Source organism: Salmo salar, chromosome 02 (genome assembly GCF_965601325.2).
Source record: "Salmo salar chromosome 02, fSalSal1, whole genome shotgun sequence".
Lineage (NCBI taxonomy): Eukaryota > Metazoa > Chordata > Actinopteri > Salmoniformes > Salmonidae > Salmo > Salmo salar.
The window spans coordinates 95,548,069-95,575,827 of NC_138292.1; the positions used below are offsets into that span (position 1 = coordinate 95,548,069).

Sequence of the window (27,759 nt, forward strand, 5' to 3'; positions counted from 1 at the left end):
TTATTCTGAAACTAAATCTTTATTCACATATTAATAAGGCAGCAGGTCAATACAACACACACATATCAATTGAGTGCTCTACGATAATGATGGCTGGTCGACGAATCACCACCAGATGATTCATTGAGAGCCCCGAGACAAAAGTACAAAGGTCTTTTACTGCCAAGATACACCCCTTTCAATCTACATGACGAACAACAGATGTATAGAACGGGTAACAAGGTTAAGATTTGTATGAAAGATACTGTCTGCTGAGAATAATAAGTATCTGCTGTAAAAACAGTACTCTTTGTGTAGAGACCAGGGTCTGGCCCTGGGGTCATCTCTCCCTGGTACCATATAGAACAGAAACATTAACTCATGCTGTGGAATGTGGTCTCTTTAGGTTTTATCACCCAAAAGACATTGTAAATATCCTGTCAGTGTTTTATCCCAGAGGCCCATCCTCAGTAGAACACACAGACACAATAGTTCTAAGAACCCTCTATTCTGTTGCATTAAACAACCATTTGATGCAATAAAAGTATTATAACATAATCTTGTAGTTTTGCTCTCAGTGTCCACTGAAAGTTGACTAGTAACAACAACTGGGACCTAAAAGACACCCATCATGAGACCCACTAAATCTGCCCAAGAAGAGGAAAACAAAAGAAAAACCCACACCAAACTTAAAGACAGGAAGCAAACCAAAAAGGTGGAGCAACTAAAGGTGTTGACTCTCCACATCTATCAAGAAAACTGGAGCACTGGGCCAGACACTCTTAAATAGAACCTGGACCAGCTCAGGTGAAACACCTTCGCACTAACGAGATGGACAAGCCAGCACAGGTGTAACACATACTGACTAACCAGGCGACACCAATATGTACCCAAGACACATTTCAGTTGAATGCATTCAGTTGTACAATCAATCAATTCAGATCAAATGTATTTATATAGCCCTTCTTACATCAGCTGATATCTCAAAGTACTGTACAGAAACCCAGCCTAAAACCCCAAACAACAAACAATGCAGGTGTAGAAGCACGGTGGCTAGGAAAAACTCCCTAGGAAAAACTCCCTAGAAAGGCCAAAACCTAGGAAGAAACCTAGAGAGGAACCAGGCTATGAGGGGTGGCCAGTCCTCTTCTGGCTGTGCCGGGTGGAGATTAGAACAGAACATGGCCAAGATGTTTAAATGTTCATAGATGACCAGCAGGGTCAAATAATAATAATCACAGTGGTTGTCGAGGGTGCAAAAAGTCAGCACCTCAGGAGTAAATGTCAGTTGGCTTTTCATAGCCAATCATTCAGAGTATCTCTACAACTTCCATTTCACATTATAATCATCTACAAAGCTTCACCTTCACGAATATAAACATGGTGTCTACTGGCTGTCAACAATTAAAAACAAGAAAAAACACATTTCTAAATAATAATATACAATCAACAAATAAAAACAAGAAAACAAAATAATATTTATTTATTACACGAATGATTTTTTTTATCCTTTTTCTTTCTATAGAATCCTAAAATTCTAGCTTCTAGAACTCTCGTCTTCCTAAAACTCACTAGCTTCTAGAACTCTCGTCTTCCTAAAACCCACTAGCTTCTAGAACTCTCGTCTTCCTAAAACTTACTAGCTTCTAGAACTCTCGTCTTCCTAAAACTCACTAGCTTCTAGAACTCTCGTCTTCCTAAAACTCACTAGCTTCTAGAACTCTCGTCTTCCTAAAACCCACTAGCTTCTAGAACTGTCGTCTTCCTAAAACCCACTAGCTTCTAGAACTCTCGTCTTCCTAAAACTCACTAGCTTCTAGAACTCTCGTCTTCCTAAAACTCACTAGCTTCTAGAACTCTCGTCTTCCTAAAACCCACTAGCTTCTAGAACTCTCGTCTTCCTAAAACTCACTAGCTTCTAGAACTCTCGTCCACTTGGAACGAGCCCAAACAAAACTCATCTCCAATACGGAAAAACGTGCAGTCAAAATAAATTGGGATCCATGGCAACGCAATGGCTAAACACAAAACATTTTTGACTGCCCACCCCTGAGACAATCAGCAACCAAGTTGCCCTTAAAACGGACATTTCTGATTTCAAGAGGAAACTCTGGCAATATCCGTAGTAACTTTCCACCTCAGCTTCTCTACCTTTTCAGGGTTCACTAGATAGGCATGTTGTTGGATCGGGGCCCAGTCCCCAATGTCATGCTCTAGTACATTTGGGTTGGCACATCTGAGAATGAACACAGATATTCTAAAATGACATTATAAAATGATCCCTGATATTACGTCAATATAATTGTACCCAAAAATGGTCAGTTGGTTGCATAAATCATTGATTACTAAATGCTACATTAATTGTAAATATGAAATATCAAACCAAATGTACACCCCTTTGTTAATATGTATTGGCAATAATTAACTTAATGGTGAGGCATAAAATAATAAAACATGTATCTTTTGTCAGGCTGAATGTTTGAAATATGAGGTGATTTGAGTCCTGCTTCTTCAGTAGTGGAATAAAGACAATTAGCACTTGAATGTTGTCAATAAATGCTGGAGTGATGTAGGATTGTTAATACAATTGATTATAGACCAATTTATTATACTGAGTCCATGTGTATAGGCTGCAAGTACGTTGAATTTAAGTTGTTTTCAAGTCAATGAAAAAACGACATCTTCTCAACTTTCACTTTCAACTAAAACTGAATGTGTATTGGATGTTGGGCATAGTCTTATTTTCAACATCTTTTCAATTAAATGTTGCTAGGTGGGATATTTTCCATGCATGGAAAGGGGTTGGAGGCAAAGGACAAATAAATAAGTGCTACCAAACATAACAAGCATTTCACAAACACTACAGTGTATAAATAAGACGCATTAAATAAAACCACAATGAGGACAAGTTTTCATTAATCATTGGGTACATCGTACGAAAAGCATCAGAATTATCTTAAATAGGGAAATAATTCAAGTTCAGAATCACAACATAAAATACATAGGCATTTCATCATTAAGTCCTTTAGGAAATAATGTCTGGTGGGGTGTCCAAATCAAAAACCAAAATGCAGAAACAGTTTGTGATATATTGAAAACCTAAACATAAAATGTACAATATACACAAACATCTGCCACAATAATCATATTACTTGTATTTTTATTAAACAAGCTTCTTATAAACTGCACAAGCAGCAAAAACACTTGTTTTGACAAGTAGCAATAAATCACTGATATAGTCAGGGGGGAAATCAGGTTGTACTGTTGTTGAAACTAACACAAATAAAAAAACACATGGAAATGGGAGATATATTTTTACCTCACTGGTTAGAGGACAACCTGCAGAAGACAGTCAGCTACATTTTGGAGTGACGCATTTAAATGTAGGGGTCGCTAAACAAAGGAACACAACACTTATTCATCGATATCATGCTAAAATCATTTGTGTGACAGGAGGGAGATGAAGTTGCACGTCCTGTTAAAACTAACAGCTCAAAAACCACACGGAATCTGGGAACAATGTGTACATCACTTGTTAGAGGACAACTTGTAGAAAACAGCTAGCTACATTTTGAAGTGTTGCATTTTGATTCAAGTGGGTCACCAACGTGGTAAGTGTAACAACCCTTTCAGAGCCTGGATTTTCCCCAAGGCTAATATCCATATCATGTTGAAATCAATTGATGAAGGGGCAAACGTTTAGGTGTCTACATTGTCCTACTACAATGTGTTAACATTCTACATTGTGAAGTTTATTTATTGATATCATGAAACAACTCCATGTATTTTCTGATATTTGATCAGAGATCTTTTATCAGATTATCTCTGGGCAGAGCTAAGAGGTTTCTCTCCTCTATGTGTTCTCTTGTGTACAGTCAGATTCCCAGAATGAACAAAACTCTTCCCACATTGATCACAGCTATAAGATTTCTCTCCTGTGTGTATTCTCTGGTGTACAGTCACATTCCCAGAATGAACAAAACTCTTCCCACATTGATCACAGCTATAAGGTTTCTCTCCTGTGTGTATTCTCTGGTGTAGAGTCAGATTGCTAGATGCAGCAAAACTCTTCCCACACTGATCACATGTATAAGACTTCTCCCCTGTGTGTATTCTCTGGTGTAATGTCAGTTTGCTAGATCTTATAAAACTCTTCCCACATTGATCACAGCAATAGGGGTTCTCTCCTGTGTACAGTCAGACTCCCAGAATGAACAAAACTCTTCCCACATTGATCACAGCTAAAAGGTTTCTCTCCTGTGTGTAGTCTCTGGTGTAATGTCAGTTTGCTAGATCTTATAAAACTCTTCCCACATTGATCACAGCAATAGGATTTCTCTCCTGTGTGTATTCTCTGGTGTTGAGTCAGATTGCTAGATGCAGAAAAACTCTTCCCACATTGATCACAGCTATAAGGCTTCTCTCCTGTGTGTATTCTCTGGTGTCTTGTCAGATTGCCAGATTCTGTAAAACTCTTCCCACATTGATCACAGCTATAAGGTTTCTCTCCTGTGTGTATTCTCTGGTGTAGAGTCAGATTGCTAGATACAGCAAAACTCTTCCCACATTGATCACAGCTATAAGGCTTCTCTCCTGTGTGTATTCTCTGGTGTACAGTCAGCTGCCCAAATTGACCAAAACTCTTCCCACATTGATCACAGCTATAGGGTTTCTCTCCTGTGTGTATTCTCTGGTGTTGAGTCAGATTGCTAGATGCAGAAAAACTCTTCCCACATTGATCACAGCTATAAGGCTTCTCTCCTGTGTGTATTCTCTGGTGTCTTGTCAGACTGCCAGATTCTGTAAAACTCTTCCCACATTGATCACAGCTATAAGGTTTCTCTCCTGTGTGTATTCTCTGGTGTAGAGTCAGATTGCTAGATGCAGCAAAACTCTTCCCACATTGATCACAGCTATAAGGCTTCTCTCCTGTGTGTATTCTCTGGTGTACAGTCAGCTGCCCAAATTGACCAAAACTCTTCCCACATTGATCACAGCTATAGGATTTCTCTCCTGTGTGTATTCTCTGGTGTAGAGTCAGATTGCTAGATGCAGCAAAACTCTTCCCACATTGATCACAGATAAAAGGTTTCTCTCCTGTGTGTGTTCTCTGGTGTAATGTCAGCTGGTGAGATTGAACAAATGTCTTCCCACATTGATCACAGCTATAAGGTTTCTCTCCTGTGTGTGTTCGCTGGTGTACAGTCAGCTGCCCAAATCGACCAAAACTCTTCCCACATTGATCACAGCTAAAAGATTTCTCTCCTGTGTGTATTCTCTGGTGTAGAGTCAGATTGCTAGATGCAGCAAAACTCTTCCCACATTGATCACAGCTAAAAGGTTTCTCTCCTGTGTGTATTCTCTGGTGTAATGTCAGTTTGCTAGATCTTGTAAAACTCTTCCCACATTGATCACAGCAATAGGGTTTCTCTCCTGTGTGTATTCTCTGGTGTAGTGTCAGATTGCTAGATGCAGCAAAACTCTTCCCACATTGATCACAGATAAAGGGTTTCTTTCCTGTGTGTATTCTCTGGTGTAGAGTCAGATTGCTAGATGAAGCAAAACGTTTCCCACATTGATCACAGCTAAAAGGTTTCTCTCCTGTGTGTGTTCTCTGGTGTAATGTCAGCTGGTGAGATTGAACAAATGTCTTCCCACATTCACCACAGCTATAAGGTTTCTCTCCTGTGTGTGTTCTCTGGTGTACAGTCAGCTGCCCAAATTGACCAAAACTCTTCCCACATTGATCACAGCTATAGGGTTTCTCTCCTGTGTGTATTCTCTGGTGTAGAGTCAGATTGCTAGATGCAGTAAAACTCTTCACACAATGATCACAGCTATAAGGCTTCTCTCCTGTGTGTATTCTCTGGTGTCTTGTCAGATTGCCAGATCCTGTAAAACTCTTCCCACATTGATCACAGCTATAAGGTTTCTCTCCTGTGTGTCTTCTCTGGTGTACAGTCAGATTGCTAGATGCAGCAAAACTCTTCCCACATTGATCACAGCTATAAGATTTCTCTCCTGTGTGTATTCTCTGGTGTAATGTCAGTTCGCAAGATCTTGTAAAACTCTTCCCACATTGATCACAGCAATAGGGTTTCTCTCCTGTGTGTATTCTCTGGTGTAATGTCAGCTGGTGAGATTGAACAAATGTCTTCCCACACTGATCACAGGTATAAGGCTTCTCTCCTGTGTGTATTCTCATGTGTACAGTCAGCTTCCCAGATTGAACAAAACTCTTCCCACAATGATCACACCTATAAGGTTTCTCTCCTGTATGTATTCTCTCATGTTTTTTAAAGTCTGTTGACTGGGTGCATCTCTTCCCACATTGAGCACAGCTATAAGGTTTCTCCCCCGTGTGTATTCTCTCGTGTGATTTTAAATGTCCTGGAGAAACAAACCTCTTCCCACAGTCAGAGCAGCAGTGAGTTCTCTTCCCTGTGGATCTCTGCGGGTGTTTCTTGAGGTGTTCTAATGTGGAGAGACTCTTCTCTGCCTTGTCAGCATCATGAGGTTGTTGAGGCTCCCCAGAGGACCCACGGTAGGTCCGTCTCACTCCTGTGTGAACAACAAAGTCAGACAGATGATTAAAGGCCCACAACAGCGGTAATCCACTGTAAAAGGTGATGCCAACAGCGTAGCCATGATGTTGTACAACAACTGACATCTGTAATGAATGTAAAAATTTGACATTTGCCTTAAAATGAGCAAGAATAGTCATATTTTGTCTTGTTTTCACATTACTAGTAACATCGATGATTGTAGGCTAGAAATAAGATATTCATGTTGTTGAAACTCTAAGCAGTGTGCCAGACAACTTTTGGTCTCCAATATAGGCCCCTTTCTGTATTTGCTAAAATTGCAGCACGAGGGCAATTTGATTGCAGAAACTCCTCCCTGCTAATGAGGAAAGCGATAGTTATGGATGTACTATATCTGCCTGGAGCAAAAATGGTGAGCAAAGATTTTAGTTTTTCACAATGTATTCTGAATGTGAATGGGGGAAATTCAGGGGAGTAACATCCATTTCCAGGTTGCTTATGAGTACATTTCACACTACCTTGGATTATAATTGTAAGGATATTTGAATCTCCTGTTTAATATGTTTCCTAAAGCATTAAGAATTATGTGTAATTATTGAAGAACCGCGTTAATGACAGTATCCATTTGGGTGTTGTCAATAAAGTTAAGATTTTAGTTATTTACTTAACCAGGTAGGCCAGTAGAGAACAAGTTCTCATTTACAACTGTGACCTGGCCAAGATAAAGCAAAGCAGTGCGACACAAACACAGAGTTACACGTGGGATAAACAAATGTACAGTCAATAACACAACAGAAAAATCTATATACAGTGTGTGCAAATGGAGTAAGGAGGTAAGGCAATAAATAGGCCATAGTAGCAAAGTAATTACAATGTAGCAAATTAACACTGGAGTGATGGATGTGCAGATGATGATGTGCAAGTAGAGATACTGGGATGCAAAAGAGCAAAAGAAGTATATAAAAACATGGGGATGAGGTAGGCAGTTGGATGGGCTATTTACAGATGGGCTGTGTACAGCTGCAGCGATCGGTAAGCTGCTCAGATAGCTGATGCTTGAAGTTAGTGAGGGAGATATAAGTCTCCAAAGTCAGCAATTTTTGCAATTCGTTCCAGTGATTGGCAGCAGAGAACTGGAAGGAAAGTCAGCCAAAATAGGTGTTGGCTTTGGGGATGACCAGTGAGATATACCTCCTGGAGTGCATGCTATGGATGGGTGTTGCTATGGTGACCAGTGAGCTGAGTTAAGGCGACCTTAGCAAAGACTTGTAGATGACCTGGAGCCAGTGGGTTTGGCGACGAATATGTAGCGAGGGCCAGCCGACGAGAGCATACAGGTCGCAGTGGTGGGTGCTATATGGGGCTTTGGTGACAAAACGGTTGGCACTGTGATAGACTGCATCCAGTTTGCTGATTGGAGTGTTGGAGGCTATTTTGAAACTGACATCACCGAAGTCAAGGATGGGTAGGATAGTCAGTTTTACAAGGGTATGTTTGGCAGCGTGAGTGAAGGAGGGTTTGTTGTGAAATAGGAAGCCGATTCTAGATTTAATTTTGGATTGGAGATGCTTAATATGAGTCTGGAAGGAGAGTTTACAGTCTAACCAGACACCTAGGTATTTGTAGTTGTCCACATATTCTAGGTCAGAACCGTCCAGAGTAGTGATGCTAGTCGGGCGGGTTGGTACGGGCAGCGATCGGTTGAAGAGCATGCATTTTGTTTTACTAGCATTTAATAGCAGTTGGAGGCCACCGAAAGAGTGCTGTATTGCATTGAAGCTCGTTTGGAGGTTTGTTAAAACCTCTTAGGGATAGGGGGCAGTATTTTCACGTTCGGATGAAAAACGTACCCAAATTAAACTGCCTCCTACTCAGACTCAGAAGGTAGGATATGCATACTATTAGTAGATTTGGATAGAAAACACTCTGAAGTTTCTAAAACTGTTTGAATGATGTCTGTGAGTATAACAGAACTCATACTGTATCTACATACTGTATCTACTAAAACCTGAGAAAAATTCAAACAGGAGGTGGGAAATCTGAGAATTGTAGTTTTTCTTTTGAATTCCTATCAAAACTACAGTGTCTAAGGGGTCATGTTGCACTTCCTAAGGCTTCCATTGGCTGTCAACAGTCTTTAGAAACTGGTTTACATTTACATTTACATTTTAGTCATTTAGCAGACGCTCTTATCCAGAGCGACTTACAGTAGTGAATACATACATTTTTTTTGTACTGGCCCCCCGTGGGAATCGAACCCACAACCCTGGCGTTGCACACACCATGCTGGCATTGCAAACACCATGCTCTACCAACTGAGCCACATGGGGGTTTCATCCTTCTCCTGTTACTAGGCAGAAAACAGGAGCTCAGTCAATGAGTGGCCTGTCTGAGGACATGGGACTTGGTGAGGCGCGCCTTTCGTTCTTTTCCTTCTGGAATGAATACGCTATTGTCCGGTTGGAAAATTATCGCATTTTTACATTAAAAATACCCCAAAGATTGATTGTAAACATCGTTTGACATGTTTCTACAAACTGTAATGGAACTTTTGAGCTTTTCGTCTATTTATTTGCGCCCCCGTCTCGTGCCTTTGGAATAGTGTTCTGGACGCGCCAAAAAAACGGAGGTATTTGGACATAAATTATGGACTTTATCGAACAAATGAACATTTCTTGTGGAAGTGGGAATCCTTCGAGTGCATTCTGCCGAAGATCAGCAAAGGTAAGGAAAGATTTATAACACTATTTTGGAGTTTTGCAGACGCCATGACTTGGCGGGTAACTGTATAGCTTGCTTTGATGGCTGAGCTCTGTACTCAGAATATTGAACAATGTGCTTTCCCCGTAAAGTTGTTTTGAAATCTGACACAGCGGTTGCATTAAAAGTAGTATATCTATAATTCTTTAAATAATTGTTATGTAATTTGTCAACGTTTATGACGAGTATTTCTGTAATATGTGTGCACATTGTGTGTGAACATTTTCTGAACATCACGGGCCAATGTAAAATGCTGTTTTTGGATATAAATATGAACTTGATCGAACAAAACATACATGTATTTTGTAACATGATGTCCTATGAGTGTCATCTGATGAAGATCGTCAAAGGTTAGTGCTTAATTTTAGCTGTATTTCGGGTTTTTGTGACGCATCTCCTTGCTAGGAAAATGGCTGTGTGGCTTTTCTTGTTTTGGTGGTGTCCTATCATAATGTAATGTATTGCTTTCGCTGTAAAGCCTTTTTGAAATCGAACACTGTGGTTGCATTAACGAGAAGTGTATCTTTAAAATGGTGTAAAATAGTTGTATGTTTTAAAAAATTGAAATTATTAGAATTTTGTTGTTTTAAAATTTCACACCATGCTATTTTGTCAAACAATCCCGTTAACGGGATCCTATCTCGAAGCAAGAGGTTAACACAGTCTCCAAAGAAGGGCCAGATGTATACAGAATGGTGTCGTCTGCGGAGAGGTGAATCAAGGAATCACACGCAGCAAGAGCGACATCGCTGATATATGCAGAGAAAAGAGTCGGCCCGAGATTTGAATCCTGTGGTACCCCCATAGAGACTGCCAGAGGTTCGGACAACAGGCCAGGTCAATGAAGACGGCTGCACAGTACTGTCTTTTAACGATCGCGGTTATGATATCGTTTAGTACCTTGAGCGTGGATGAGGTGCAACAATGATCAGTTCGGAAACCGGATTGCACAGCGGAGAAGGTACGGTGGGATTCGAAATAATCAGTGATCTGTTTATTAACTTGGCTTCGAAGACTTTAGAAAGGCAGGACAGGATGGATATAGGTCTGTAACAGTTTGGGTCTAGAGTGTCACCCCCTTTGAAGAGGGGGTTGACCACGGAAGCTTTCTGATTTTTAGGAATCTCGAACTATACGAAAGAAAGGTTGAACAGTCTAGTAATAGGGGTTGCAACAATGGCGGCAGATAATTTTAGAAAGAGGGTCCAGCTTGTCTAGCCCAGCTGATTTGTACGGGTCCAGGTTTTACAGCTCTTTCAGAACATCACCTATCTGGATTTTGATGAAGGAGAAGCTGGGGAGGCTTGGGCAAGTAGCTTCGGGGGGTGCGGAGCTGTTGGCCGGGGTTGGGGTAGCCAGGAGGAAAGCATCTCCAGCCGTAGAGAAAAGCTTATTGAAATTCTCCATTATTGTGGATTTATCGGTGGTGACAGTGTTTCCTAGCCTCAGTGCAGATTGGCAGCTGGGAGGAGGTGCTCTTAGTCTCCATGGACTTTACAGTGTCCCAAAACTTTTTGGAGTTAGAGCTACGGGATGCACATTTCTGTTTGAGAAAGCCTTTGCTTTCCTAACTGACTGTGTGTATTGGTTCCGGACTTCTCTGAAAAGTTGCATATCGCGGGGACTATTCGATGCTAGTGCAGTACGCCAGAGGATGTTTTTGTAATGGTCGAGGGCAGTCAGGTCTGGAGTGAACCAAGGGCTATATCTGTTCTTAGTTATACATTTTTTAAAGGGGCATGCTAATTTAAGAAAATCCTTATTTAGGAAATTACTTTTAAAGAACAACCAGGCATCCTATACTGACGGGATGAGGTCAATGTCCTTCCAGGATACCCGGGCAAGGTCGATTAGAAAGGCCTGCTCGCAGGAGTGTTTAACAGTGATGAGGGGTGGTCGTTTGACCACGAACACATAACAGATGCAGGCAATGAGGCAGTGATCGCTGAGATCCTGATTGAAAACAGCAGAGGTGTATTTGGAGGGCAAGTTGGTCAGGATAATATCTATGAGGGTGCCCATCTAGCTTGGATTGTAGGATGGCCGGGGTGTTAAGCATATCCCAGTTTAGGTCACCTAACAGAACGAACTCTGAAGATAGATGGGGGGCAATCGATTCACATATGGTGTCCAGGGCACAGCTGGGAGCTGAGGTGGGTCTATAACAGCTGGCAACAGTGAGAGACTTGTTTCTGGAGTGATTCATTTTTAAAATTAGAAGCTCGAACTGTTTGGGCATAGACCTGGAAAGTATGACAGAACTTTGCAAGCCATCTCTGCAGTAGATTGCAACTCCTCCCCCTTTGGCAGTTCTATCTTGACGGAAAATGTTGTAGTTGGGGATGGAAATTTCAGAATTTTGGTGGCCTTCCAAAGCCAGGATTCAGACACGGCAAGGACATCAAGGTTGGCGGAGTGTGCTAAAGCAGTGAGTCAAACAAACTTAGGGAGGAGGCTTCTGATGTTAACATGCATGAAACCAAGGCTTTTACGGTTACAGAAGTCAACAAATGAGAGCGCCTGGGGACACACAGGGCCTGGGTTAACCTCTACATCACCCGAGGAACAGAGGAGTAGGATGAGGGTACGGCTAAAGGATATCAGAACTGCTCGTCTAGTGCGTTGTGAACAGAAAATAAAAGGAGCAGAATTCTGGGTAGTATAGATTCAAGGCCTAATGTACAGACAGGGGTATGGTAGGGTGCGGGTACAGTGGAGGTAAACCTAGGCGTTGAGTGACGATAAGAGAGGTTGCATCTCTGGAGGCACCAGTTATGCTAGGTGAGGTCACCGCATGTGTGGGAGGTGGGACAAAAGAGTTCTCTGAGGCATGTTGAGTGGGACTAGGGGCTCCGCAGTAAAATAAAACAATGATAACTACCCTAAACAACAGTATACAAGGCATATTGACATTAGAGAGACATAAAGCGAGGCAAAAAGCAATCACAGGTGTTGATTGGGAGAGCTAGCTAAGACAACAACGGGTAAGACAACAGTTAATCAGCTAAGACAACAACAACAGGTAAAATGGTGATGAATGGGCAGAGGGTCAGTTAACTACACACAGGGCCTGAGTTCGAGGCTGGGGCCAACAGATAAACAAAACAGAGTACCGTGATTAATGAACAGTCCAGCAGGCATCAGCTATGTAGCCAAGTGATCATAGGGTCCAGTGAACAGGAATATATGAACCAGGGAAGCCGTTAGGTAGCCGTTACTACGCTAGCTGGGAGATGCGCCTGGCTCGAGGCTAACTGGTGCTAGCTTCGGGACAAGGGCATCACCGAAGGCACATCAGACGGAATTGCGTCGACAGACCAGTCGTGATGGATCGGCGGGGCTCCATGTTTACAAAGGGTCCAGGCCAATTGGCAAAAGAGGTATTGTAGCTGGAGTAATTTTGTTTGCTAGCCGGGAGATACACCCGGCTCGAGGCTAACTGGTGCTAGCTTCGGGACAAGGGCGTTAGCCACTATAGCCACTCCGGTGCAAAGGTCCAGAGCTTACGGCAGGAATCCGGTGATGTAGTGGCTTCTAGTCGTCTTAGTGAAGAGTCCGGGAGGCGTCAGCTGTGTAGCTGAGTGATCCTAGAGTCCACTGAGCAGGCCGGGAGATGGGCCGGGCTCAAGGCTAGCTTTGAGGCTAGGTCACTCGGTAGCAGCTAGCTAGCTGCGATTATCCGGTGTAATGGTCCAGAGCTTACGGCAGGAATACGGTGATGTAGTGGAGAAAAACAGTTCGATATGCTCAGGGTTGATATCGCGCTGTGCAGACTGGCAGGTATTATCCAGGCTAAAAGCAGCTGGTGTCTGAGCTAAAAAGGTAAAGACATCTAGCAGTGGTTAACAATGACTAAATAGCTGCCAGCTAATTAGCTGGTTAGCTGCTGATGGAGGTTCTAGCTATAAGGCCTAAAAAATAGCAGATCGGTATCATAATGGGTGAGGCGGGTTGCCGGAAGGTATATTTAATTTAAAAACGGAAAAAAAGATTTAAATATATTGCAATATATTTTAAAAAAGACGAAAAAAACATAACATTTACAACACGCCATCTAGGATTACAAGATGAATCTCAGTTAAAAACCATTGGATTTAGCAAACTCTGAAATTATTCAGTATTTCTGTGCCCACGAAAACTGTTTTCCCAGCATAACATAAGGAGCCACTAAATGATACATAATTCGAGTGCATTTCAGAATTTTTAAAAAACTGTCCGACAGCAAGATCCAGTATTTAAGTTGAAGTTCATCATATGACAAGCGTAACGTTATGACTATAACTACTGTTCCCTTTCAGTCGGTCAACTTCGGTACAACATACTATAGACAATCAATTCCCATGCCGACCCAAACGGACACTAAATGAAACGGCCCCTGGCAGACCACCCAGACCCGACCTCGCAATTTATTAATTGTCTTTGCTTGAAACACTCCTGTCAATGTTGAGTAAGGACGCACACCTAATTACGCATATAGAAGTAGGACTAGTCTTCCTTGCCTGTGTGCAAATGTAGGCCTATAAATGTGCCCATTTGGGGATGTCTGATAGTATTTCTGATTGTCTTAATGCACCACCACTAATGAGTTGTGGAGCTTCTCAAAGTAATTTTTCCTTCACCTCAAACAGCAAGTAAACAAAGTCTAATCAAAATCAATTGCGTACGACAATAGTTCCTCAAAGTATTTTCGTAAAATATTTCCACTCGGCATGAAAGGGAAAAATGTTATGCTCTGATCCAGTGGAAATGTCATAAAATACCTGATTACTTCTTTTCCTTTGCACAAATAGCCGACAGCTGTGTCTGTCCTGAACTCACTGGCGCCGGGAAACTGAGGGCCGAGAATATTTTATACAATGTTGCAAGCTTGCTATCACAAGTTTCGGAGGACCCAGTTGATAGTTGATACAATGTTTCAAGTTTATTTTTACATAGTTGGCAATGGCAATAAAAGTTACTTTTAGATTTGTATAATTTTCATTTAGATTAAGATAGAATGTAGATTAATCACAGACAATGATTTTGAGATACTATTATGAATTAAATTAAACTGTTCCAGTAAAATATGCATATGAAAATCATAACTGGCACGCAGATCGGTAGAAATGGTAAGATACATTGTCACTCTAAATGGAAAAGTTTTACGACCTCTGGTGTAGTCAATTACTGAAAAATCTTCAGGAGCAAAACGGCAGAATTTACGAAGTCCAGCAGCAGCGGGGGGAGGAGGAGGGAAGAGTTTTTCTTGGTTAAATTGGTGACTGGCTCCCTCGAGTAACTTGTGTATCTGTAATTATTTAATCAAACAGCATGCTTACAGCATCAGACAAGTTACGTACATATAGTTGATTTTATTAAAACACATGGAGCGATTGGTAGAAAGAACAGATTACTCTTGGTTGACCAAGAGATATTTTAGTTGGGGACAACACTAGAACATGATTTTGGGGCTCCCGAGTGGCACAGCGGTCTAAGACACTGCATCTCAGTGCTTGAGGCGTCACTACAGGCTGTATCACAACCGGCCGTGATTGGGAGTCCCATAGGGTGGTGCACAATTGGCCCAGCGTTGTCCGGGGTAGGCCATCATTGGAAATAAGAATTTGTTCTTAACTGACTTGCCCAGTTAACTTGTTGGGGATAGGGGGCAGTATTTTCACGGCCGGATAAAAAACGTACCCGATTTAAACTGGTTACTACTCTTACCCACAAACAAGAATATGCAGATAATTAGTAGATTTGGATAGAAAACACAGAAGTTTCTAAAACTGTTTGAATGGTGTCTGTGAGTATAACAGAACTCATATGGCAGTCAAAACCCTGAGACAAACCCTAACAGGAAGTGGAAATCTGATTTGTGGAATCACTTTCAACCCTTTGCCTATGAAACACACCGTGAGTTAGGATTCATTTAGCACTTCCTAAGGCTTCCACTAGATGTCAACAGTCTTTACAAAGTGGTTTGAGTCTTCTCCGGTAAAAATTGACCGAACGAGAGGCCTGGAAATTTTGTCATAGAGGGAGGGCCATTACTACTATGATGCGCGTGCCCGTGGGTACTCTCTCGCTCCGAAACGTTTAGTAAGACAATGCAATCGTCCGCCTTGAATATTTTTGAAGTTCTGATTGAAAAAGGCCCTAAAGATTTATGTTATACAACGTTTGACATGTTTGAACGAACGTAAATACATTTTTTTTTGCACATTCGTGAGGACAAGTCCCGCGCGCTTCGTAAATTATGAGTAGCCTTCGGAACGCGCTAACAAGAAGGAGCTATTGGGACATAAATTATCAACTTTTTCGAACAAAACTACATTTGTTGTGGACCTGGGATTTCTGGAAGTGCCTTCTGATGAAGATAATCAAAGGTAAGTGAATATTTACAATAGTATATTTGATTTTAGATGAGTCCAAGATGGCGCTAACCTGTATCGCCTAGCCTATTTTTCTGAGCATAGCACCTCGTTTATTGCAAAGTGTGATTTCCCAGTAAAGTTATTTTTAAATCTGGCAATGCGGTTGCATTCACGAGATGTTAATCTATAATTCTTTGAATGACAATATTATATTTGATTCACCGGAAGCATTTGAGGGAAAATATTTTCTGAACGTCATGCGCCGATGTAAAATGCTGTTTTTATATATAAATATGAACTTTATCGAACAAAATATGCATATATTGTGTAACATGATGTCCTAGGAGTGTCATCTGATGAAGATTGTCAAAGGTTAGCGCTGCATTTAGCTGTGTTTTGGGGTATTTGTGATGCATGCTAGTTGCTTTGAAAATGGCAGTGTGATTATTTTTGGCAGGGTACTCTCCTAACATAATCTGTTTTGCTTTTGCTGTAAAGCCTTTTTGAAATCGGACAACGTGGTTCGATTCAGGAGAGTTGTATCTATAAAATGGTGTAAAGTAGTCATATATTTGAGAAATTGAAGTGATAGCATTTATGAGGTATTTGTATTTCGCGCGACACGATTCCACTGGCTGTTGACTAGGGTGGGACGCAAATGTCCCACGTTGCCCAGACAGGTTAAATAAAGGTAACATATAAATAAGTGTTTTTTGACAAACCGTTTTTCACAAATCCGTCAAGGCACCAACTTTGAGAAGGGTTTAAAACAAAGGTTTCAAACCAATTCATGAATGTAATTGAATCTAGGAATGTTTCGCCTTTTATGTAATGGCATGAAAAAATTGGCTGAATATTATACAATGACTTATCAACAGCTGTAATAATTTCACCCCCACAGGAAATCTACACTGGTAATTCTAGAATATACTATATAGTCTAGAAACCTGGTTAAACTATCATTATGACATCATGGATGAATTCTAGAATATACTATAAAGCCTAGAAACCGGGTTAAACTATCATTATGACATCATGGATGAATTCTAGAATATACTATTTAGCCTAGAAACCTGGTTAAACTATCATTATGACATCATGGACAGCCAGTCTTTGTATTCATAGTGTAGTGAATTCAGGGGATAGCCTGAAGGTTGCTACAATAGCTTTCTCTTTCAATTTGAGAGTGATTACATTTCTCCTTCCCCCATCCCTCAGCTGTTTACCAAACCAAGTCTCTAGGCAGCCATTTTGTTGCTGTTTAAAAAAACTCACACAGCAATCACTCAACCAATCTGCGGTTCAAACACTGTTTTGGTAATAAGATGATGGGTTTGGAGAAATGTAACTACTTTCAAATGCAGACAGACCTATGGATGCAATGACTGACCATCCATGATATCAACATTACAGTTTTAACCATGTTGAGGCTGTACAGTGTTGATTTACATTGTTTCTAGATGTTGGAGTAAAAAAAAGCTTATTTGGGGATCTGATGGGGTAAACTAAGCTCATGAGGCATGTGTTATATTCTTCAAGAATCAATGGCTATATATAAATAATTTAAAAGTCCAAATATGGATGTAGAGATTGTATATTTCCCCTTTAACACCAAACATCAGTTCAACAACTGCAGAGTTTGTGCCTCTGTTAAGACAGTACTTACTAGTGTTAATCGGGGAACGGTTTCTCAAAACCATCTTATGGCTAAGTTCACCGTTAGAACCATTGGATGCCTTAAGTTGCGTTTGGAAAACCGGGCCCAGAAATTCAGTTTCTTCCTCCTCCTTTATCGACATAACAGTCATCTCCTCCTCATCTTTCACTCCATAAACTGCATCCTCCTCCTCTTTCACTCTGAACGAGTCTTTTTCTTCTTTCACAGTAACGGCCTCACCCTCTACTTCTTGTTTTACTGTGACATCCTCCTCCTCTTTCACTCTGAACGCGTCTTTTTCTTCTTTCACAGTAACGGCCTCACCCTCTACATATTGTTTCACTGTGATGTCCTCATCTTCTTTAGTAGGAGAGTAGCTCAGTGACCGCATGGTCGGAGAAGTTAGCTAGGCTAATGCTAACTTAACCAGCCTGCTAGTGTGGTGGAAAATTGTCTTAAGAATAACACTTCTTACAAGAACTTGTAAATTTAATACAGACTTTAATACAGAGCAGTAAAGCCGAGCCGGTCCGCGGAACAACGACTCCCTTCCTTAGGCCCCGGCTCTGCTTTTATGCACATACAATACATAGGTCCACCCTTTATGTAAATGAAGTAAAACCATGCGTTCTGCCACCATTTTCTTTCAACCCAATGGATAACGCCCTCATCTGCTTTTAGCTCTAACATTTTGGTGGCTAGATTCTCCTCATATGGATATGAAAATAAGGCATGCTTTGCATGCTTACGCTTGGCATATATTTAGTCATGGCCATACATTCAGCTTGCCTGGCCGTTGCGTGGTTCCTACTTGGGGATGTATGGCCACCTGTTATCTCCACTCAGGGTCAGCTGCCAGTCTCCTCTTTCGCTAGCTAATGTATTTATATTTCTTTCCCTCAGCAGTCTCCCACATAAATCCCTCCTCTGGGACTAATTAGTCCCACATCAAACCTGATTAAACTAGAGACAATAAGGATGGAAGCAAAATAATAGATACATAGAATAGTAAGTGTGTTGAACGAAATGTGAACAGATAAAACATAATCATATACTGGACCAAACATCTCCAATCCAATAACATGGGTAGGAGTAAAAGATCCAGTCAGGCTTAAAATAGTAAATGAGGATACACATAACAAATTAGTATACTATGAAGAAGCATGAGCATGTAGTACATAGCCTTGCCTGAGGTTATCTCAGTTATGTAGAGTATAGAATATAACAAGAATTTAAAAGAATAATAAACATAATAGACCTAATTAAAGTTAATATTCTTACTATGAATCTGAACAAGGCCTGAGTGAGCAAAAATAAAAGTTACAGACAACATTCCAAATTGAGACACTCTAACACGATTCTTCCTCGCGGACCCCTTTCTAACAGAAATTAAGCATACATCACTCATTACTGCTAGAAGATTAAGGGCATGGTCCGTAGACACTTGTAACCGGAATACCTTCTGTTACCTAGCGTGTAATAAATGATCCTCATTTTAGGAAGGCAAAACTGGCTTAAATTTAAAAGAAAATGCATACATTTATATATGTATGAAAACCATAAAACAAACATAAAATACGACATACACTTAAGGTTTGTTCAAAGTCATACCAGAATTTACGTCATAGGGGCACATTCCTTATTTCCACATATAGGGCAATCCTCTCTTTGACACATTGCACAGAATAAGGGTTCAGGATGATGGTAATGTCCATCATTGTCCTCTTGGGAGCACCACTTGCAACGCCTGGGTTGCAGACATTTTTTGTGTACATGGACAAGCACTATCTCATCCGAATCGGGGTCTTTGGCATACACAGGAAACCCACCAGGACGCCAATCATGGCACTCATAACCTCCCCCAAGAATTACCCCATGACGACAGTTAGGATTACCAAAAGGGCAATCAAGGGGTCCTCCAACAGCATTGCAAGGTTTTCCATACTTGTCCGTATAATGTCCAGGGTTACCAGGGACAGGATTGATTATGAGATGTGGATCCAGTATATGTTCCTTAAACTTCTTTCTTGACCCCCTCTTATGTCTAGGGTCTGCTCCATGTACTGCCATCTGTTTTTAACAGTGGTTTTGACCACAAGTGATTTAACCAAAGGCACCACACAGCAAAATACAATGCCCAATGCTACTAGACCTCCACCCATCATAATGGCCAGCCTAGTAAACATAGCACCCCATTTTCCCAAAGCCAGGTCCAACCAATCCCAGGCATGAGAATCAAACCCCGCATTCGCCTTTACTTCTGCTCTTAACCCTTTAAGTTTATTCATAGCTAGGGAAAATGTTCCATTAGGTGCAGTGTTGTTGGGAATAAAAGTACAACAAGCATCTCCATACATTACACAAACTCCCCCCTTTTCTGCCAATAGCCAGTTGAGAGCTTCCCTATTCTGCCATGTCATCTGGCTTGTGGCCTTTACCTGTTCTCCTAAGGCTGTCAAGGCAGAGTCAGTATAATTAATACATCTTTGTTGGTTATAGTATATATAATTAATCCACTCTAAATTCTTATTGGGTGTTACCCACAAAAATATAGATTCAAATCCAGATATAATCTCATCTCTGGCCTTAAACTCGTTGGGCACACCTCTGGGTTGTCCAATTGAATCAAGGTACACTCTAGGATCTGATTCATACTCCCTCCTAGTTCTAGTTTTAACATGCTCCTCCTGTGGTGTTTTGATGATGGTAACCTGTTGGACTGCTCTGACTAAAGCACATAATCCAGTCCATTCTTCAGGAAGAACATTCAGAAGTTTGTTTTTCCCACACATCCAAAAGCTATCAGCAATACCTCTATCTTGGGTTTTTAACATAGTAAGAGACGGTGCAACCTGAGTGATGTGGCCACACGAACCCCTCCTATTGGTAATTAATCCTTTCTCATCAAATTTGCGAATCCCCGCAATCTCTAACACCCAGATAGTGTCACATTTAACAGTTGTGTTTCCTACGTTAATCCCACCAATACCATAGTTATAGAAACATTCATATTTTCCCTTAACCACAGTACTTTTTTCTATCTGAGGTCTAGTTAAATCAGTTTTAATGTTGTATGCAGCACATTCCTTATTAGCCAGTACAGTCTCATTTAACATAGTTTTACCCCTAGTACTACCCAAGGCCATTCTGCATTCAATGTCACAAAGGAATATGGTACTTTCCCGGTTTACAATTTGCATTTTTCCAATTAGCACAACTGTCAAATGATGCATGTTCAGGTACTATTAACACTTCAGACAAGGGTGATTTGCTGCACAAGATACAATCGTCCATTCTATGTCTGTCCGCCGTATACCTAGCCCATTTATACCAATCATTCTTTACCGCTTCTTCCAATGTTTTGTCCTTGAGCGGTTCTGGTTCTAACATACTTGCTGTTTCATCCGCGTCGTCCTCTTGAGGTGGACTGTTGGGTTTTGTCAACAAGTTCCAAATGTCAGTAAAGAACCCTGCTGTTTCTGATGCTTTTGGTTTTGTTGTAGGTATAGTGGATTTTTCACCCAGAGTAGTAGTTGGTACTCTGGTGGTGACCACTGTGGTGTGTACAGCAGCTGCCACAGTCGTCGTGGTTCTAGTCGTTGTAAGCACCTCTAGATTGGGTGCCGGTGTGAATTCGATTTTCATGGTGGTTGAACTGCTCCCTTCAGTCAGTCCTGTACGTGCCAGTTCAACTATAAATTCTTCTCCTTCAACGGGTTCAATGTTATTTATGCTGAGCACCCATTCATTTTCTTCTTTGGTTATTGTTAAGTCACATCCTTTCGGATCCCAAATCACTTCTCCCTTCGTCTGATGATGAGTCCATCCACAGTACGCGACATCAGGTAGGGGTTTTACCCTGTATATCGTGACCGATCTTTGTTCTCCTGTTTCCGTTATGATCTGAGGTGGGACTGGAATGCTAACCTTGTTTGTCCTACCCGGTTGTTCGGCAGGTTCCTCTCTTTTTTTCCTATTCAATTGTTCATCAAGGGGACCGGTGAGTGTCGAGAAGTCAATTGTGGGAAAAGTCCCTTGCCCTTCGAACGTCTCCCTCTTTTCTCCATTGGGAAGTTTCTCCTCCTGCTGTTTGAGTAGTTTCTCCTTCGGCAGCTCCTGTTGGGCTCGTCTCTCCTTCAGTAGCTTCTGTTGGGATATTTCCTTCTTCAGTGGCTCCTGTAGGGGTATTTCCTTCTTTAGCTTGTGGATCTCCCTCCTCTGACCCACCTGGCTCCCCATCTGGGTAGTCATTAATTCCAGGGAAGAATTGTTCCCATTCTCTGGGGTGTACTTCTGGGTCCCATTGTATTGGGCCTTCGCCATAGATATCTGCCACAGCAGGCATATCACCAGGAGTGTCAGGCATATCGTTCCCCCCCTCCCCTTGGAGTCTCTGGTCCCACAGGTTTGAATATTGTTGGTTGGCAGGTTTCTTCTCCCGCCCTGTTTCTTCGTTTACTTCTTCTGAGAGCAGTTGGTGGTGTATCAGTTGTTTCTTGGCTTCCACTTGGCCTGTTAGCTTCCTGGCTTCCTTTTGGAGCCACAATTTCTTCCGCTGCTTCTTCTCCTGTCGCGCCCCCGTTTGGTGTATCAGCATCCTCTTTTCTATCCGGTTGTTTCTTCCTTTCTGTTGGGACTCTGGTGCAGTGGTTGAGATGATACCACGTCTTGCTTCCTTTCACCTGGACGGCTGTTGATGTTGCTTCGGCCACCTCGTAGGGTCCTTCTCTCCTTGGTTGATCCCACTTTCTCCGGAACACCGAATGTAGACCAGGTCCCCTGGTATTACCTGGCGTGGCCCCTCTGGTCTCTACTCCGGTTCCTTCTTTTTCTCCTGTGAATATATAACTTCATGTATCTTGGTTAGGTGCTTTACATATGATTTTAGTTCTGTTTCTAGTATGTCTAAAGAGGGACCTTTGTACAGTCCCCCTAGTGATGGCACAGGCATGGGTCGACCCGTAAGCATTTCATGCGGTGACAAGTGCGTGTTTCTGTTAGTTTCCATGCGACTGCTCATTAGTGCAAGCAGCAAAGCATCTACCCAGTTAACCTCTTACATCTAGACGTTCCGCTAGCGGAACACCTGCTCCAATATCCAATGATAAGCGTGGCGCGAATTACAAATTCCTCAAAAATACAAAAACTTCAATTTTTCAAACATATGACTATTTCACAGCATTTTAAAGACAAGACTCTCCTTTATCTAACCACACTGTCCGATTTCAAAAAGGCTTTACAGCGAAAGCAAAACATTAGATTATGTCAGCAGAGTACCAAGCCAGAAATAATCAGACACCCATTTTTCAAGCTAGCATATAATGTCACAAAAAACAAAACCACAGCTAAATGCAGCACTAACCTTTGATGATCTTCATCAGATGACACACCTAGGACATTATGTTATACAATACATGCATGTTTTGTTCAATCAAGTTCATATTTATATCAAAAAACAGCTTTTTACATTAGCATGTGATGTTCAGAACTAGCATACCCCCCGCAAACTTCCGGGGAATTTGCTAACAATTTACTAAATTACTCACGATAAACGTTCACAAAAAGCATAACAATTATTTTAAGAATTATAGATACAGAACTCTATGCACTCGATATGTCCGATTTTAAAATAGCTTTTTGGTGAAAGCACATTTTGCAATATTCTAAGTACATAGCCCAGCCATCACGGGCTAGCTATTTAGACACCCGGCAAGTTTAGCCTTCACCAAAATCAGATTTACTATTATAAAAGTTTGATTACCTTTTGTTGTCTTCGTCAGAATGCACTCCCAGGACTGCTACTTCAATAACAAATGTTGGTTTGGTCCAAAATAATCCATCGTTATATCCGAATAGCGGCGTTTTGTTCGTGCGTCCCAGACACTATCCGAAATGGTAAATCAGGGTCGCGCGCATGGCGCAATTCGTGACAAAAAAATTCTAAATATTCCATTACCGTACTTCGAAGCATGTCAACCGCTGTTTAAAATCAATTTTTATGCAATTTATCTCGTAAAAAAAGCGATAATATTCCGACCGGGAATCTCCTTTTCGGCAAACAGAGGAAAAATCACAAAGACGGGGGCGGCCAGGGCACGTGCCTAAGCCCACAGTCCCTTGATCGGCCACTTGAGAAAGGCGATAATGTGTTTCAGCCTGGGGCTGGGATGACGACATTCAGGTTTTTCCCGGGCTCTGAGCGCCCATGGAAGTGTCACGTTAGAGCAAAGATCCTTTGTAAAAGATAGAGATGGCAAAGAAGTTCAAGAAATGGTCAGACAGGCCACTTCCTGTAAAGGAATTTTAGGTTTTGACCTGCCATTTGAGTTCTGTTATACTCATAGACATCATTCAAACAGTTTTAGAAACTTTGGAGTGTTTTCTATCCAAAGCCAATAATTATATGCATATTCTAGTTACTGGGCAGGAGTAGTAACCAGATTAAATCGGGTACGTTTTTTATCCAGCCGTGAAAATACTGCCCCCTAGCCATAACAGGTTAAGCCCTGTGGATAGGCAAATCTTTAATGCAAGGCTGCCAATCCCTGATAACAGGGTGGGTAGCCTTGGGCTACTGGATCTAATTTAGTACTGTAGCACGCAATAGGCTGTTTCTTCCTACCACTACATGTTTCCTGCATGAGAATAGCAGCCGCATAGTTGTCACACCTATTTGCTATGTATAACAAAAAAATGGTTTAGTGTAGTCGGGGGCCGCTAGGGCCGGTGCTGTCTGCATCTCTTTTTTAACCTGTTAGGGCTAGGGGGCAGTATTTGCACGGCTGGATAAAAAAATGTACCCGATTTAATCTGGTTACTAATCCTACCCAGTAACTAGAATATGCATATACTTATTATATATGGATAGAAAACACTCTAAAGTTTCTAAAACTGTTTGAATGGTGTCTGTGAGTATAACAGAACTCATTTGGCAGGCAAAACCCTGAGACATTTTCTGACAGGAAGTGGATACCTGATGTGTTGTATTACCTTTAAACCTATCCCATTGAAAAACACAGGGGCTGAGGAATATTTTGGCACTTCCTATTGCTTCCACTAGATGTCACCAGCCTTTACAAAGTGTTTTGAGTCTTCTGGAGGGAGATCTGACCGAACAAGAGCCATGGAACGATGATGGCCCATTAGACACCTGGCGCGCGAGTTCATGTTGGGTACCCTCGTTCCAATACGTTATAAAAGAGTATGCATTCGTCCACCTTGAATATTATTCATGTTCTGGTTAAAAAAGGCCCTAATGATTTATGCTATACAACGTTTGACATGTTTGAACGAACGTAAATATATTTTTTCCCCTCGTTCATGACGAGAAGTCCGGCTGGCTTAGATCATGTGCTAACAAGACGGAGATTTTTGGACATAAATTATGAGCTTTTTTGAACAAAACTACATTCGTTATGGACCTGTGATACCTGGAAGTGACATCTGATGAAGAGAATCAAAGGTAATGGATTATTTACATAGTATTTTCGATTTTAGATCTCCCCAACATGACGTCTAGTCTGTATCGCAACGCGTATTTTTCTGGGCGCAGTGCTCAGATTATTGCAAAGTGTGATTTCCCAGTAAGGTTATTTTTAAATCTGGCAAGTTGATTGCGTTCAAGAGATGTAAATCTATAATTCTTTAAATGACAATATAATATTTTACCAATGTTTTCTAATTTTAATTATTTAATTTGTGGTGTTGACTTGACTGCCGGTTATTGGAGGGAAACGATTTCCTCAACATCAATGCCATAGTAAAACGCTGTTTTTGGATATAAATATGAACTTGATAGAACTAAAAATGCATGCATTGTCTAACATAATGTCCTAGGAGTGTCATCTGATGGAGATTGTAAAAGGTTAGTGCATCATTTTAGCTGGTTTTATGGTTTTGGTGACCCTGTCTTTGAATTGACAAAACATTACACACAACTCTTGTAAATGTACTGTCCTAACATACTCTAAATTTATGCTTTCGCCGTAAAACCTTTTTGAAATCGTAAAACGTGGTTAGATTAAGGAGATGTTTATCTTTCAAAGGGTGTAAAATAGTTGTATGTTTGAAAAATTTGAATTTTGACATTTATTTGGATTCAAATTTGCCGCTCTTGAAATGCACCTGCTGTTGATGGAGTGCACCACGGGGGGGACGCTAGCGTCCCACCTAGCCCATAGAGGTTAAGTGTTTCAAACGCAACTACAGCATCCGCGTTCCACTCCAGCGGTGCTCTTAGATTAAGCTGTCCTGCTTCCTTCATTATTTCTCTCAGAGGAGCTGTCTTGACTACATACTCCTTTGTCCAGTCAGGTTAAGTCCTGTCATTCCTAAAAAGGTCATCATTTGCGCTACCGTTTGTGGTAATGGTGCTTTGCTAATTCCCTCTAGCTGTCCTGGAGCTATGGCTTTGGTTCCATGGGCTATTGTTCTGCCTAAGTACTCAACCTGGGGTTGACAGTACTGTAATTTTGTTTTAGAGACCTTGTGTCCTCTGTCTGCTAACCGCTGCAGTACTTTTAGTGAGTCTGAGTGGCACTGTTCTACTGTGGAGGCACAGATTAACAGGTCATCTACATATTGGATCAGAGTGCCGTCAAGCATTAATTCTTCTAGATCTGCTCTCAATATTTGATTGAACAAGTGCGGGCTATTTTTAAATCCTTGGGGGAGACGAGAGTAAGACAGACTTTTTCCTCTGTACCTAAATGCAAACAAGTACCTACATTCCTCCGCCAGGGGGACACTAAAAAATGCTCCACATAGATCAATCACGGTGAAGTATTTGGCATCTGGGGGAACGTTAGTCAACAGCGTGTGAGGATTGGGAACTTCCGCTGGACAATCTTGTGCTATATCATTAATAGCCCTTAAGTCATGTACCAATCTCCATTTTTTACCATCGGCTTTAAGCACAGGTACAAAGGTGTATTGCAAACACTTGGCATCTCAATCAATACTCCTGTCTTGATCAATCCTTCAATTGTTGAATTTATTCCTTCTTCAGCTTCAGGCTTCATAGGATACTGGGCTTTCCAGGGGAGTTTGGCGTCTGGTTTTACTTTTATGTTGATCGGACTTGCTGATTTGACAAGCCCCACGTCGGTGTCATGTTGTGACCATACTTCTGATGGTATGGTTTTTTCCCATTTCTTCTCTAAGCTCACTAAGTAGCCCTATCCCTTCACCTAACACTACTTGTTGGCCTGCACTGACCTCTATCTCCCTAGGATCGCCAATCATCATTGTAGTGGTTACTATCTTGATAAATGCTTTATCTTCGGAATGGAAGATCAATGGATTGTCTGTTTTGTCCCATATTGTCTTTTTAGCTTTCCTCATCATGGGTCCTAGATCTTTTGATGTGAAACCTTGATTCACCAGCAATGTGATGTGAGGGATAGAGTCAGAAACATTGAACCATTTTTTGTACAAATTCAGATCCATCTTCGTCCATCACATCCATGGCTGCTCCCTGTTCTCCAATGATTATATATTGGGACATAATTGGTGCTTTCCTACCATTTGCCCCCATAACCCAGAGCTGTTCTAATAATGGGTCCTGATGAGGGTCAAATTGCATTGTGCAGTGATATTCAGATTTTGCTCTAACGGCTTTAGGTATTTGGGCCTGAATAAATTTACCCCATCTCCTCGCTGTTCTGTCTACATCTGTCTCAATTCCTCCTAACCAATATACGTTGGCCATGACTCCTGTGCTTACCACTGGTGATTGTAGTCCTATTTTTTCTATTATCACCCCGTCGGGGGAACATTTAATTTGTATACCCATTTTGCATAGGGCATCTCTTCCTAAAAGATTAACCGGTGTTTGATCTGATACCAGTATTGGGATTGTGGCTGACTTACCATTGGCAGTAAGATGAACTGGAGCGGTCATTGGAATTAGCTGCGTATTTCCCGAGAATCCTATTGTTTTGGCATATTTACCAGACATGGGGAGATGAGAGGCATAATTTGAACTCACACATGTGTAAGTGGCTCCAGTATCTATCATCATGGGTATGTCTTTATTCTCTATTTGAACCTGCAACACAGGTTCTTGGTCAGCTCTTGTGGTTAGAATTGGGAACTGACCCTCCCCTTTAGGATTCTCTGGGCACCCCTAGTACGTCTGATTGGGTCCTGACCATGGGTTCACAGGGCCCGGGGGTGGGTTTTGGCTGCCCTGCCATCCCCCAGTAGGGCCCCAGCCATTCTGGTTTCCACCAGCAGGTGGCCGCCAGCCACCGGAGCTGTTGTTTGTTGGTGGACGCCTATTGTAGGTGTTATCCCCAGTCCGATCCTGCCACGGGTTTGCGGGACATTCACGTCTGGTGTGTCCTGGTTGGTAGCAACCCCAACACACACCAGGCGGCCCCCGCGGGGTCCTGGGCCCTCTCCCTTGATCCACCTGTATGTTTTTCTGTTGTCTATTCCCACCATTCCAATTCGGGGGCTG

At 41.6% G+C, this 27,759-nt stretch overlaps 2 protein-coding genes across 2 annotated transcripts in view; both read right to left on the reverse strand.

Annotated features, from left to right (window-relative positions):
* Nucleotides 1-21,620, reverse strand: LOC145864282 (uncharacterized). The gene is made up of 3 exons (XM_082969804.1): nt 21,337-21,620; nt 6,403-6,453; nt 1-4,976 (listed from the first exon to the last, which is right to left on the reverse strand). Exons 1-3 carry the CDS (start codon nt 21,618-21,620, stop codon nt 4,145-4,147), a joined length of 1,167 nt encoding a protein of 388 aa, XP_082825930.1. The 3' UTR covers nt 1-4,144.
* LOC145863689 (uncharacterized) overlaps nt 17,779-27,759 on the reverse strand; it is a 20,794-nt gene continuing 10,813 nt past the window's right edge. The window contains exon 2 of the mRNA XM_082968348.1: nt 17,779-22,131. Within this exon, the coding sequence (XP_082824474.1) occupies nt 21,656-22,131 (476 nt within the window). The 3' untranslated portion in view covers nt 17,779-21,655. The remainder of the gene's footprint in view (nt 22,132-27,759) is intronic.

Coding starts and splice junctions, on each gene's coding strand:
- LOC145864282 (XM_082969804.1), bottom strand. CDS start 21,620: ATGGCGAAGGCCCAATACAATGGGACCCAGAAGTACACCCCAGAGAAT. Junction 6,454..21,336: donor AAGAGGGAGACGTTCGAAGG/GCAAGGGACTTT, acceptor TCTCCACATTAG/AACACCTCAAGAAACACCCG. Junction 4,977..6,402: donor AGGGAAGAGAACTCACTGCT/GCTCTGACTGTG, acceptor GAAATCCTATAG/CTGTGATCAATGTGGGAAGA.